Below are 13,376 nucleotides of genomic sequence, written 5' to 3'. Positions count from 1 at the left end.
TTGGCGGTGAGACCGCGCACCGCGCATCGCCTGAAGGGACGGGAGAAGTAATGTATGTTCACGCGCACCAGTTGATTTTCTAATTCATTGTCATGACTTAATTAAACAGTATGTTTCTATTCTCTTGTGTTGTTTTTGCGTCCTCAACTCATCAAACCCTCCGACACAGAGGAAATGAATTAAGCCTGTTGACGAATTAAGTAATGAGATTCTTCTTTGTTCGTATAAGCAACAGTTTTCATTTCGAGTCAACTGATAAAACGTTCATTTTAAGTGTTCAGTCGTATGTCACTGTCAGCAGATGGAGTTTAAAATTTAAATAGTAGCTGATTACGTTTCTGATGGATGGAAGTAAAACAGAAAACACATTTTACTACTGTAATCAGATTTATTGAACTCTAACGCAGCAGCTGCCTTTGCAGGCACACATTTATTTAACAAAACAATCCTAGTGCTTATATTTCAGGTATTTCAGGGGACAGTGAAGTGCACATTGACAGTCGAGACATTTCAGGTGGCTCCTAGTGCTGTGTGACGTCTCAAATCTGGGAAGACTCCAGCCACGCTGAGGAGCTCTTGACTCGCGGCTGCTGAGAGTCCAGCTTCAGCAGCGCCGTCACAGCGCCCTCTATCTTTGACATCCACACCCTCTGGAAAGAGCAAGACACACACAGAGGTTTTCAGGAATACATGCATCAGGTGGTCAGCAGACGTCTCAGTGATTTGCCAAGTTAATAATCTATTGTGTCAATCAAATTTCCTTTGTAGTTGTAACTTGGTGACGTGTTCGACGTGTTATCTTGGTCTTCATTTTCCATTTTAAGATAACATGCGCAGAAGTTCAAACTGTAATATCCACAAACTTTCATTTAAGGTGAAACGGCAAAGCTCAGATAAAAACTACCTCTTAGGTCTATTATATGTGTAAGAAAAAGGAAGCGCTCACAGTAAAACTAAATGAAAGTGCCCATGAAAATTACAATTGTTTTCCTGTACAAGGCTGCAGTCTACTCTGACTGTACGGCTTCGGTGATGTTCAAACCTAGACCCAAAGCTGCTGGTGAAGGGCAGACAAAGGCAGGAGGAGGGACGTAAGAACATTTCGCTGGATACCAAAATATTATTCACCCTGAGTGCAGGATGAGTCATTTTTAGGTCCTTTTATAACGAGTTCATCAGGATTCTAAAAAGCACAAATGTTTGTTTATGCCGTGTTTATGTGATGTATCCATGTGGTATGTACCAGCCCGTGTCACGCCCCCTGCTCTGGTTGAACTCCGTGTGTTTTGAAACTCATGAGTTCACGGTTGAACTGATGTACCTTGACAGATTCTGACGCAGCTTGCAGGACGAATGCGCCGATAAACTGTTGGTAGCGGTTCTGGTGCATTATTATGAAAGAATGAGGCAGGCCAGATGCTGTAAAGGAAGCAGAACAGCCTTTGATTAAAAAAATGCCAACACGCAACACTGGCGGTGAACGGGGAGATCAGAGAGACCCGGCGTGATATTTTGATTGTTAACTGCTCTCCCTTAAAATAAACTAAACAAATGACGCCTTGAGAAATTAGGCAGCGAAACGGTCATTACTGGAGGCGTTTAGCTGATCGATGTTCTTGAGCTGCAGTCGGTCCAGAGAGATGGGCTGGTCGAGGATCGTGAACGTGCATCCATCCTTCAGCAGCTGGTCCATCTCCAGGTTCTGCGGCAGCCTCAGGGGATTCTGCTCCGGACCGATGGACTTCTGCACAGAACGTCATGGCGCAAGAGGTGAGCACAGCCTTTTTCCTCTGAAAATCAACCACTGATCCAGAACAAGAGTGGAAACGGCGTGAGACGTACCTTCTTGCCTCTCTTTATCTTCGTGATCAGGAGGAATTCGTCAAACAGGAACAGGTAAACTTCGATCAGCTTCGCGTTCTCTGGTGGCGAAGCGGGGAGAGATGACGAGATAAGATTTGGCACAAATCAAAGCGTTGATCACGCGAAAGGCGTTGGATTCATGGCGGTCACACACGCACACACACACTCACCCGTGAGCACCAGTTTCCCTTCGTGCAGCAGACTTCTTTGAGCAATGAGATTCTCCAGGGTGACGGCCTTCAGGAGATGTTTCAGGTTCTGAAAGAGGAGCACGCTAATGACACACTGCACTGTAATATGTCAACAATAGGTTCGTTTAGCTCTGATTTCACTTCCTGATAAAGGACATCTGCGCAAAAAAAAAAAAATCACTGGTACGTGTATGTGACTTTAACACAGTGACTTTGCAGAACACAAACACACAGAAAGCAGACCTCGGGGATGAAGGCGCGCTTGTCTCTCTCCCATACAGGCAGCCACACCAGGGCATCTCTCAGCTGTTTCACTTTCTGGTAGTTATCCAACCATTTTACCTTTCCCTCCAAATCACCTGCGAATGCACATGACAGATGTGTGCTCAAGGCATTGTCAAGAGCAAATACAAACATATTTTTGCGAGGCAGGTATCGCATACCTTTAGGAGCAATTTTCTACGTGCACGAAATAAATCAACCTGTCGAGTGTCACATTAATGAGGCCTTTCACTACACGGAACAACAGAATATGTCTTTAAGATGCAATTCTGTGCTTAATAAACCTCATTACGGTTTCACATATAGTTGTTCCAAACCCCGGGCGTGACCGTATTGTGACATTATTACAGCTTTTCCAGTAAACATTCCCCACACCCAGAGAGGACATCGGCCCACGTATCTTAGCCGCGATGCTCCACGTCACAGCCATTAAAGAGGTGTGGTGACACACACACACCTTGAGGTAAAAACTCACACGCCTATTCAGCGGCTCTGGGAAAGCGTGTCATTACTTTGCCCTGCGCTATTTCATTTTGTTTTTTGTTCAAAACAACAACATGACATTGAGGTGAATTGGTGCGCCGTGTTTTTCCCACAGCCCGCCCATCTAGCTGCGCGGTAAACCGACGCGACAGGTCTGCGCGTCGAGGCAGATCGCTCTGCATACTCGACGGTCAAGGCATGCAAGCGCGTTCGCTCGAAAAGAGAAGAACCCGTCCGTTTGTTTGTGTTGTCAGAGATTATCTTGTTGACAGCTACTTAATCCGCCTCTTGTATCTTAATGTCTGAAAAGCACCTGCAGGCTAACACTTACTGGAGAAACACTCGATGACATGTGTGACATTATCTGACGATTCAAGTTCAGTTTGTCGTCTGCAGCTGACGAGCTGCGTGAAGTTTTATGCCTAGCACTGTGACAAACCATTCCGTCAGCGAGAGTCTGCTGATTAGCCCGAGAGCATCTTTTAACGTTTGAGGACGTGTGTGCTGCTGCTCACATATTGACGTGTCCACCTGCTCCGCTATAATTTGCAGGCCTCTGGCTTCCTCCTCGGCCCGACACCTCTTCGCGATGTTCCGCAACAGCAGCGGGTACCGCGTCAGCCTCTGCAGCGGCGCCACCAGCAGATCGCGCAGCTGCAGCCGTCGGCACTGCTCGTTCCTCTCACACCACTGGGGAGAAAAAAAGGGGCGAGATGGAGGCTCGGTTAGCGTTTCCTTGAAAGAAATGGAAATCACAAGGGCGGCGACACGAGGGACAAATGGTGACATTCCATTCCAAACAACATTGGCAGGTCTCTGTGACAGCGAGCTGATTGCTGCTTAGGCGGCAGCGTTGCCCATGTGTCGCCTCTCATAGTTGGCACTAGCTGCACAGTGTCCTTGCCATCGGTTTGACTGGCGCGCGCGTTTAAGCTGCCTAACTCCTGAGTATCCTCCTTTACCTTCACGTACGATCCAAAGTCATCCCTGGCCTTCAGGCTGTCCAGATAAAGCAGAGCCGTGGTGTAGTTCAGGCAGTATTTCTGCAGGCAGTGGCATATGCTTTCCTGGAAAACCTGCCAGCAGACACAAGAGTCACACAAACACCGGGACACAGACTGCCGGGTCACATCAGATATCGAGCTGCAGATAAACAAACAATAAAAAAAGCTAAAGATGCACACGAGCAAATGAAAACATATCTGAAGTACGTTGCTCCCAGTGATCCAGTGACGTATGAACACTGTGATGAAGATGCAAAAATTTCCGAATTCTGTTAAACTCTCTGAACTGAAACTGGTTTACTGTTATAAAAAAGGTTGTTGTGGCGTGAGATCGGGAAGATAATGATGATGTTTTTAACAACACTTTATTACAGATTCCTGTATCTTTCTTTACTGCCTCTTTTGTTCCAGTTCTGCTTCGTCTCATTTGAACTCCCCCGACAAGGGGTCAATTAAGGACGATAGTGTCTTATCTCAGATGCATTCATAAAATAAAAGAAGCACATCGATTAAAACCTCCTGTGTAATGGTATGAAGATTCCAGTGGGCCTTCATACTTCGCACTGGGGTACGGACACGGGTACTGTGTCCTGTGGTGTCTGGCACCAGGACGTTGGTAGTGGAGGGTTTAGGGCTTTGACTCCTGCGTGTTGAGGGGAGGGTCCTCTGTGGACACTTGATGTGAGGAGGTTTGGATGCCAGGTCAACGCCTTTTAATGTTTTTTAAAGCTGCTCCTGAACATTTTACACGGTGTGTTTGCATTAACCTGCTGGGCTTGGCTGCTGCCATCGTGGGGTGTTGTTGCAGCGGGGTGGACCTTTGGCCCGATCGGTAACAGCGTTTAGCCAGGTGGCACATGTACAAGTAATACCCACGTGAATGCCTGGTCCAGAGGCCGAACATTTCATTGTAACCAGATGATCGATGTCACTCACTTCACCTGTCAGTGGTTTTAATGTTGTGGTTGGCGTGTCTAAGACGTCTGATTAATGGCGATATTTAATGTGACAAATCCAAGCTGACATTTTCTTGGAATACCTGTCTCTAAACCGACACATAATTATTTCACCGAAACCAATTAACTGTATGATGAGCGATTTTGAAAATTTCTCCCCCGTCCTTCCTTTGTCTCATCGTGGACTTTAAACAACCGCGTGAGTAACATGAGAGATGTTTGCCGTCGGAGTTGCCGTGTTAGTATGTGTTGACAAATGAGTCATGCTTGCCTTGCTCAGCAGCTCCAGCAGGGTGGGCCCGCCACCCTCTGTAATCTCCAACGTGTCCCTGATGACGCGCAGGAGGTTGTTCAGGAAACCAAAGCTCACCTGCAGCAGAAAACACTTAGTGTCAAGTGTCTCCAAAAGACCATGAGACACTTAACTTAACTGGCTCAATATTTATCTGAACATTGTTCCAACTTTATCTACAAGGAATGGGGCTTTCCATGTTTATTTTATTAGTTATAGATTTTTTTTTTTTTGCTATATAATGCTATACTGAAAAATAATCATTTTCAAGGTAGGAATGCCTCTGTCATTTAGAATTATTTAAGAATAGATATAAAACTGTCAACCTATTTGTATCTCACCAGGCAAAGCTCACTGAGATTCGCAAACAGCCTCCACAAGTCAACATCTGTCAGGCAGTTCCTCTGCTGCAGGTTTGTGAGCGTAGCCGAGAACACCTGAAGGGCACAAAGAAGTCACAGAGGGAGAATAGGTTCAGGCTGTCTGCCGCGCTAGCATTGAATTTCAAATCCGGTGACGCGAAGAATGGAACGACCTGAACGGACTTTCGCGTCAACTAGGAATCCGGTTAGAAGATGGAAAAACACAAAGTGGCAGGTGTTGGGTTTCGTTTGGGTTTGGTCTATTTGTTTGTGGTGCTGCGTGTGTTTGTGTGTGTGTGTACGTGCATTGCCAGGCACCTCTTTGAGAACCATGAGCTGATCCAGGAAGTAAACGCACTCGCTGGTGAAGAGTTCCCAGATGGCCTCGTGCCTCTTGAAGCCTGCAGGGTCAGAGTCGGCGCTCACCTGGGAGGACTGGTCCCGCAGGAAATCGGCCAGAGAGTAGTCCTGCACACGGATGGACAGAAAGACAATGACTTTCTGACTTTTTTTCCCAAACAGGACGGCCGTACCGGTTTGTTTGTATAAAAACCGCGCATTGCCAGTACGCCACCAGTATGAGGCTCTAGAATATGTCAGTGTTTGTTGATACACGTGTTGAGCGTCAGCCTGACAGGTTACTCCCTGGAAATTCTGGTTCTTGCATAACCTGCATTATGGAGCTTCGCTTTAAATGCAGTTTTGTCACGTCTGAGACGCTCGTTAAACACGGAGCTGTATTTGAACAGGAAATCTGCATCTCTCAATGATTTACAAAACAAACCCAACGGATGCTTAACCACCCGCTCATTTCTCACCTTGTATTTCTGCAGCTCTGTGTTTTTCCAGTCTTGAATCTGTGCGGTTGAAAGATATTTTTCAATATCTGACACTGTGCCCGTCTGTAGCTTCCCTTTAGTCTGAAAGAAAAAAAGATTTTCGGTTATGCGTGCGTGCTGGCAAGGAAAGCAGACGTGTGTGCATGTTTGTTGTTTTGCTCTGGTTATCATCAGTCCATCTAACAGTCCAGCACCAACAAAAAGTGAATTAACAACTCTGGCTCCAGTTCTGCATTTCGAGTGTTGACCAATTACAAAATCTTTGCGGGCCAACAGGGATAAGAGGAACCAACTCTAATCTGCTTTGGGAAGTGGGTCAGAGAACAATGTCCAAACCCACTGTTAAAACAAAGTACATCAAAACACACCACTGGCACCAGGCGCACACATTGACCGCTAACAGACAGACAACACACCTACCGTGCCACGCCGTGAAAAAGGCCACTTTGACTTCTTGGTATCTGTAGAAATAGTCCACATAAAAAAATGATTATTAACAAAAAAAAAAAAAAAAACGAGCATAAATGTGTAACAAATGGTATTAGAGTCACACGCAGAACAGTGTGGACAAAACATAAAGTGGACTCAAAAACGATGCAAATAAACCTGCTTTTTGAACATGTTTGGTGGTTTTACATCTCAAAATGACACAATGAGCATTCCTTAAAGTACCAAAAAACATAAAATATACTTAATTATACTTAATGCTGCCCTTCTCATGCAATATGTCGGACTATAAACATGCAATTTAATTATAAACTAAACTGGTTATAAAATCTCATTATGGAACCGAGATATACCCGTTGTGCCAATACTGAGAGCAGCCACAGATAGAACAGCGACTATGAATAATATAGGCTAAGCTACAAAACAAATGTTTACTCAGGCTTTATCATTTATTCATGTTTTGTCAAGGAGAACCATGTTAATAACTTCTTCTGTCAACGGGCTCAAGGGTTAAACCTACAGTGGTTTTGTTGTTTATATAAGTAATACAACTAATAGATAACAAAGACAATTATTTACAGCCTATTATGAAAACTGAGTCACAACCAGAACCAGAGACTGTGGCAAAGACTGGGATCACCATATCAGCAGGAAGGGACGGGTGACCGCAATGTGTGATTAAGGATCAAGGCCCCTTATGTGCTGATTCATAACAAGATTTATTAATCATTGTCACTCAGACAGATGGCAGATAACGGTCTGCTGGGATTAAATCAGAAACACAGAGAGAACGAGAAACGGAAACCGTTAAAATATGCAGAGTTGTAATTTTACCGGAGAAGTTTGAATCGGATAATATGTGGGCTACTCCGTTGGATACGAAAAGGTCTCCTGGTGAAACGTCCAGTCCAGACAAACTGACCACCACGGAGCTCCGCCTCCGTTCCTGATACCTGGGGACACAGAAGCGAAGAGATGAGCCCCGTCTTCATATGAAACCTCATCGAAAAACTTTCATTTGAATTACAAACAGTTCTTTATTACACATCTGAGAATAAAAAGGAATTATTATCCCGTTAAAAAATGTATTGTGCGGAGACTTAATTTGAGCCACAGGAAATAACCGGATTCCTTTTGACATTTTACATGGCTGAAATACCACAGAAATGCCATCTGCATTGTGCAGCAAACTGGCGATTAACACGAGCTGCAGAAATTACAAAGGATAAGTGTTATGTGTCTGGATAGCTGCTGATTAATACATCGCCCTATTTATGTGGAAGGAGGCAGGCTGTCAGTGTGTGCCAGTTATAATCCTCTTGGTCTCCTTTTCATAGTTGGTAACAGAGGCATTGCTGGAAAAACACAGGCATGCCTTTTAGCCTCAGGCCAAGCTCTAGCAGCCACTGTTCTCAAATGACTTGTCCTCCGCTTTTGTTACTGTGCTGAAAGTAAAAATGGACGTTCACGTGTCGAAATATAAAACCAAACACCCCAACAGATGCTAAATGTTATGGAAGCTCACGCTGAGCGTGCACACTGCAGTATCCAGAAAGTGCAAGGCTGTGGGACTGCTGTCAGTCAGATATGAAAGAGTCTAAACCTGGCAAAACGGGATCTGTGACAAACACTCACAATCCAAGCGGTGCCCATCCTAGCAAGAGGCTTGCTAGTGTGGACGCAGTCAGCAGAAATAAAGTGCACGGCAACCAGACGGGCTGGTTTTGCTAAAGGTTCACTTTCAGCACGCTGACACTGATCAACTGCCAGTTAGTGACCCATGTCAACGCTCTACAGTTTCGCTTCTAAATATTTTAATGTCCCGGCTTCTAAAAGTTCAGACACTGAAGGTGAGATAATGACGTATTTATAGAATCCCTTTCACACTCCTGGGACATTATGAACATACCCTCATTCAATCAGGTCAAAGGACATCTGACTTATAAAGGTTATCAAGACCATAAGGAAGCTTGTCTTACAAATGAAGGCTAACATCCCTGTTTACGATAACAATACCGTAAACTGGAGCAGAAGTGCAAGCAAGGGGAACTGTGCTGGTACTGGTTCACTTCTATAAAAAAAAAAGGACACAACTTTCTTCCTCTTAGAGCACATATTGTCCTCTCGTACAGTAGCTGCATTCTTGTTGACTGCACAGTTGCACAAGCAACATATTAGCCTAATTCGTGTGAACATGTAGGACACATGGCTGCAGGGCCAACTTGTACGAGAGCAACCTGGTTTAGTTTTTCCTCACAGCACTGACTGTTCCTTGCTCTCACTGTCAGGGCCGCGCTCTTCCCGGTAAACTGATACAGGGTCAATGTATAGGACGGCCGTGCTGAATCGACAGGAAAACAGATAACAGCGCCTGAGCACTGCAGATGGTGATGGGACAGCACGAAAAGGCACGTCTAGAGGTGCTCCTCTAAACCAGGTCAGCGCTTCCTTGCAGCTCATTCCACAGCATCCTCACAATGACACCCTGTTGCTTTGTGACCGCTCAGAAAGCTCTCTCTGTCAGCCCCTCTGCCACCAGGAGCACTGGTAAAAAATGGGTGCTTTGTTCCCGCACAACAAGAGAAATAATGATGCCTCAAAACAAAACTGTCCCAACCGATGGTCTCACAAGGCCCGGTCACTGTAAGAGGCACAGTGCCAGGGCGTAATTACCGGGACAATAGCTGCCTAATTATCCAGTGAGGGGAAGAGCATGGTCACTCATTAGGAGGGGTGTGGGTGGCAGTAGGGGAATAGACCCTTAATGAGGGTTTGTCTAGGCCATGCATAACCATGGGACTCTCAAAACTCCAGCCACCATGCTCCCGAACCACTGACAAAGACATGAATGACAATGAATGCACAATGGGGCTCCTTAAACCAAAGTCCAATCGTCTCATTTGGAGCCTCCAGCAAAATCAATTCAAGTTAAAGGTACGTTACAGCCCCTTCCCTTTTTTTGTAAATGAAACAATTTTCCAAAGACGCAAATGCAAAAGTGTGAGGGGTGTATTCACAACAGGAAAATATTTTACTACATTCCTGATAGGCAAATATGTTCTCACAGGGTGCACAGACAACATGCAAAACCACCCATGCGACACTCACCTATTATGGCAGTGATCCTTCTCCTGGAAGAAAAGAAGAACAGCTGTCATTAGTGGTGCCTCTAGTGCAGTAATTATGTTATTTAGACACCCTATTAGCACTGTCCTACTGTACACTGCTGCATCTAGTGGAGGATGCAGAGACCTCCTACTGCTACCAACACCACTATATCACTTTCAAAGACGACCAAATTTGAATCGGTGTTTTAAGTGGTCGCATGCATTCAAAAGCCTCTGATATTGGAGGAGAATGTCGGGACTCTATTGAGAATGTGCCCGCTTGAATACCACGAGCTGATGAATAGATCTCCCCATTATCTTTTCCCATCGCTCACTGACCCCTCCATTATTGGGTGACTGCTGACTGCGGTGAATAGGGGCCCAAGGAGAGCACTTCCCAGGGCTCTCCGGGCAGTGGGCTTGGTTAGAGCTGTCATTGCATGTAACTGCTGATTCATTTGCTGTCAAAAGCTCGCATTGTGAGTGACCACTGCAGGAGGCAGGGCCGAACGAGGGAGAGAAGGTTGTGCTCAAGAAAGGAATGTGTGACCATTTAATTTATAGGCTTTGGATAAAAATCCACGGGCAGACTACAGGAAAATAAGTTGGTGATAAGAGGTTTATGTGAATATTAGGAAAACGAAAATAGTTTTGCACAGTTGCTTGGTTCAGTTAAGTTTACTTATGATACTCACCGGTATCTCACCATCAGCAAATACAAAATTATTAATAAGGGTAGGATGAGCACTGCGACAGTCTCGTCCGTTGGAAGCGATGCTGTTGTCTAAAGTCTTTGATCTTTGCGTTCTGGTTCTCTGTCGTCCTGAGGTTGAAACTGCCTGATGATTGTGATTGGTCTCTCCATCGGAGAGGGGGGTCGATGCAAGAGGAGACTTCACTCTGTGCACAGGAGACTGGGAGCAAATGGGTGATGTCTTGCGCTCAGGTGAAGGTTCCTCCTGAGTGCTCCCCATCCTAGCAGGATCGATAAGAGAGCGCCTGGTGCTCCTCATCCTCCTCAAGGTGGGAGACGTGGAAATGCGTCCTGGAGCCTGGCGGTCAAACTGAAATAAGGGTGGCACGAAGCTGTCAGTGTCTGCCAGTGACAACTGTCTTAGCTTGGAGTGTGTCCGTTTGAGATCTATGTGCATAATGACTGGGTTGCTGGTCTGACTCCCCTTGTCCTCAAAAAACCTTGAGTCCGTTTGTGTCTCGGCATTTGCCACACCTGTCGTGACAACTTCATTCTCAGCCCATTCAATGTAGCTCCAGTCCAGCTTCCTTTCACTGCCCTGGTCTTTCTCCTGCAGGATAACGTGCTTCATTGTAGACATTGTCACCTCAGAGGCATTTTAGTGGGCCAAAGATCAGAAAATGTGTAATCTTGGGGTCTGACTGCTTCCCCTCCTTTGAATTAACGTCAGATGGTAATCCTTTTGCATTCCAACACTGTTCACACCGTCTCAAGCTCCTGGGAGGGAAAAAAAAGGAGAAAACGTGTCAGTACTGAGCAGCAAAGAAAGCTAGGCACAAATTTACCTCTTAATCTACTAAAAATGGCATTTGATTAGGATTTAAAATGGTCCCTTGGCAGGAAAGAAACCTTTTGAGAAGATATAATGTGCTTACAGTTGAATGGGTGTTACTACAATTCTGTTTCTGTTAACGTAGGTTTGCTCGTCGACTATATGAAGGAACTCTATCGATATCGATATGGCAATACATCGCGATATTTTTTCTTCCGATACAATATCGATTTTGAACGTCTTAATACTGATTTTAAAAGAAAAGGAAAAAATCGTATTTTGGGCCGATCTTGAGCGACTTCCGCACTTCCACCACCACTTTTTCTGTAGAAGTGTAATAAATTGGAAACGGGTCATTTGGATTAATATTGTTTTTTGACTCAATTTGTCCAATGAATGATCACTATCATCTGATGTACATATGTGTATTTTAAGCTGCATTTACAATGTCTGAGTGAACTATGAAGAATATTGCAATATATGGCAATATAATATTTCAATAACGTATCGTATCGTGACTCAAGTATCGTGACACCTACTTATTACAGTGTAGAATAATAATTAGCTGGACTGTGTAGATCCTGAAACAAAGGAGCTCGAACACTTTATTCCACTTTCTGATCTAGAGTCTGTAGACTGACAGACTTTCTCTTTTTTTATCGTTGTCCCATCTGGTTCCTCACGTCAGGTGGATGCCATTGTTTATTCAAAGCCGTTAACACTTGAGGCACGAGGCAACCAAGGTAAAAAAGAACTAGGGGGGCTACGTCCACAACTTCAGGGCGACATATTAACAAAACGTCGTGAAAATAAAAGCGGAAACAGCGTTTATTTTCGTCAAAGAAGTATAAAGTCAGAAAAAGGAGTGTGGTTTACTTACAAACAACGACAACTCGAGCGGATGGCGGCGCAGAGTGACCACGGACAGTCCGGCTGCAGTTTATGAAGAAAATAAACCTCCGTGTGTAAAACGCATCACTTTAGAAAGATACAAAGTCCCCGAGCTGTTTAACCTAAACAAGAGTGAAGGAAACGGGTCCGTAGTGTCGGGTTGTTTGGAGCGTGTGAGTGAAGGAAGAAGTGGAGCGCTTCACTTTCCAGGGACTTGTGGTAAAAGGTGCGACGACTGCATGGGAACAACTAGTCTCTCTCTCTCTCTCTCTCTCTCTCTCTCTCTCACACACACACACACACACACACACACACACACACACACACACACACACACACAAACTTGTGTTTCTATCTTTGCGAGGTCCTTTCATTGTCCGAAAATGGCGCTCACCACAACAGTTTTTTTTAATCTCTTTATTATATTGTGTATCTCTTCTGATGTCATTCTGTTTGCAGAGCTCGTGTGCACACCCAATTTTCGCCGAGTTGTAAAGATAAGTAGGACACGATAGTGAAATATGCAATATAACCCCCTGCAAATAGTACCTACTCTATTGCACTTCAAAAACTCCCGTTTGGGTTTATGAGATTAATCAGTTTCTCCTCTGAGTCATTTTTTATTATGGAAAGTAGACTATATAATGTTGCAGATGGATGACGTGCAGATTCTCCTTCGATAAATATATACTTTCTGATGAGACCTAAATGACGGATTGATCACATAAGCTGCTATGTGATATTTGGTAATTTTTCTTTCTGTATTTTTTTCTGTACTAACCAAAGTTTTGATCCTCCTCTCGGGGGTCTCTTTTTCGGGGTGTGTGTGTGTTTCTTGGTTTATTTAGTTCTGTCTTTTCTTTTAGCCATATACTTGTCAGTATCATGAGTCAGAAGACACTTGACTACTCTGATTGTTGTGTATATCCTCATATAGCCTCTATAATTTACTTAATATGACAATGTCATATGCTGTATTAATATTAAAATATTAAAATATTTAAAAAAAAAAAACATTATATACTTTATATTATGCTGGTGATGTTTTCAATGTGTCTTAAAAATGTCTATCTGAATATAGTATAATATAGAAGATGGAAACTGAACTTAAGTAAATATGTATATAGTCTTTA

At 44.3% G+C, this 13,376-nt stretch overlaps 1 protein-coding gene across 1 annotated transcript; it reads right to left on the bottom strand.

Annotated features, from left to right (window-relative positions):
• Positions 1 to 368: 368 nt before the first annotated feature.
• Positions 369 to 12,484, bottom strand: plekhg7 (pleckstrin homology domain containing, family G (with RhoGef domain) member 7). The gene is made up of 17 exons (XM_047595459.1): positions 12,233 to 12,484; positions 10,522 to 11,297; positions 9,828 to 9,850; positions 7,554 to 7,672; positions 6,693 to 6,733; positions 6,252 to 6,353; positions 5,752 to 5,901; positions 5,413 to 5,508; positions 5,051 to 5,149; positions 3,782 to 3,895; positions 3,335 to 3,509; positions 2,298 to 2,413; positions 2,034 to 2,121; positions 1,843 to 1,922; positions 1,591 to 1,744; positions 1,322 to 1,419; positions 369 to 650 (listed from the first exon to the last, which is right to left on the bottom strand). The coding sequence occupies exons 2-17, from the start codon at positions 11,158 to 11,160 to the stop codon at positions 540 to 542; spliced, it is 2,205 nt and encodes a 734-aa protein (XP_047451415.1). The 5' UTR covers positions 11,161 to 11,297; positions 12,233 to 12,484; the 3' UTR covers positions 369 to 539.
• Between the last annotated feature and the right edge of the window lie 892 nt (positions 12,485 to 13,376).

The sequence above is a fragment of the Mugil cephalus genome, chromosome 10, assembly GCF_022458985.1.
Source record: "Mugil cephalus isolate CIBA_MC_2020 chromosome 10, CIBA_Mcephalus_1.1, whole genome shotgun sequence".
NCBI classification, from domain to species: domain Eukaryota; kingdom Metazoa; phylum Chordata; class Actinopteri; order Mugiliformes; family Mugilidae; genus Mugil; species Mugil cephalus.
The sequence above is the reverse complement of the archived record's forward strand: the minus strand, read 5'-3'. Positions and strand labels throughout refer to the sequence as shown.

What these genes read in the sequence shown, in the direction of transcription:
- plekhg7 (XM_047595459.1), bottom strand. Translation starts at nt 11,160, where the DNA reads ATGTCTACAATGAAGCACGTTATCCTGCAGGAGAAAGACCAGGGCAGT. An exon ending in AGGGAAACTGGTGCTCACGG is followed by an intron (nt 1,923 to 2,033) that starts GTGAGTGTGTGT and finishes CTTCGCCACCAG; the next exon opens with AGAACGCGAAGCTGATCGAA. An exon ending in CTGCGTCAGAATCTGTCAAG is followed by an intron (nt 651 to 1,321) that starts GTACATCAGTTC and finishes TGCTCTTTCCAG; the next exon opens with AGGGTGTGGATGTCAAAGAT.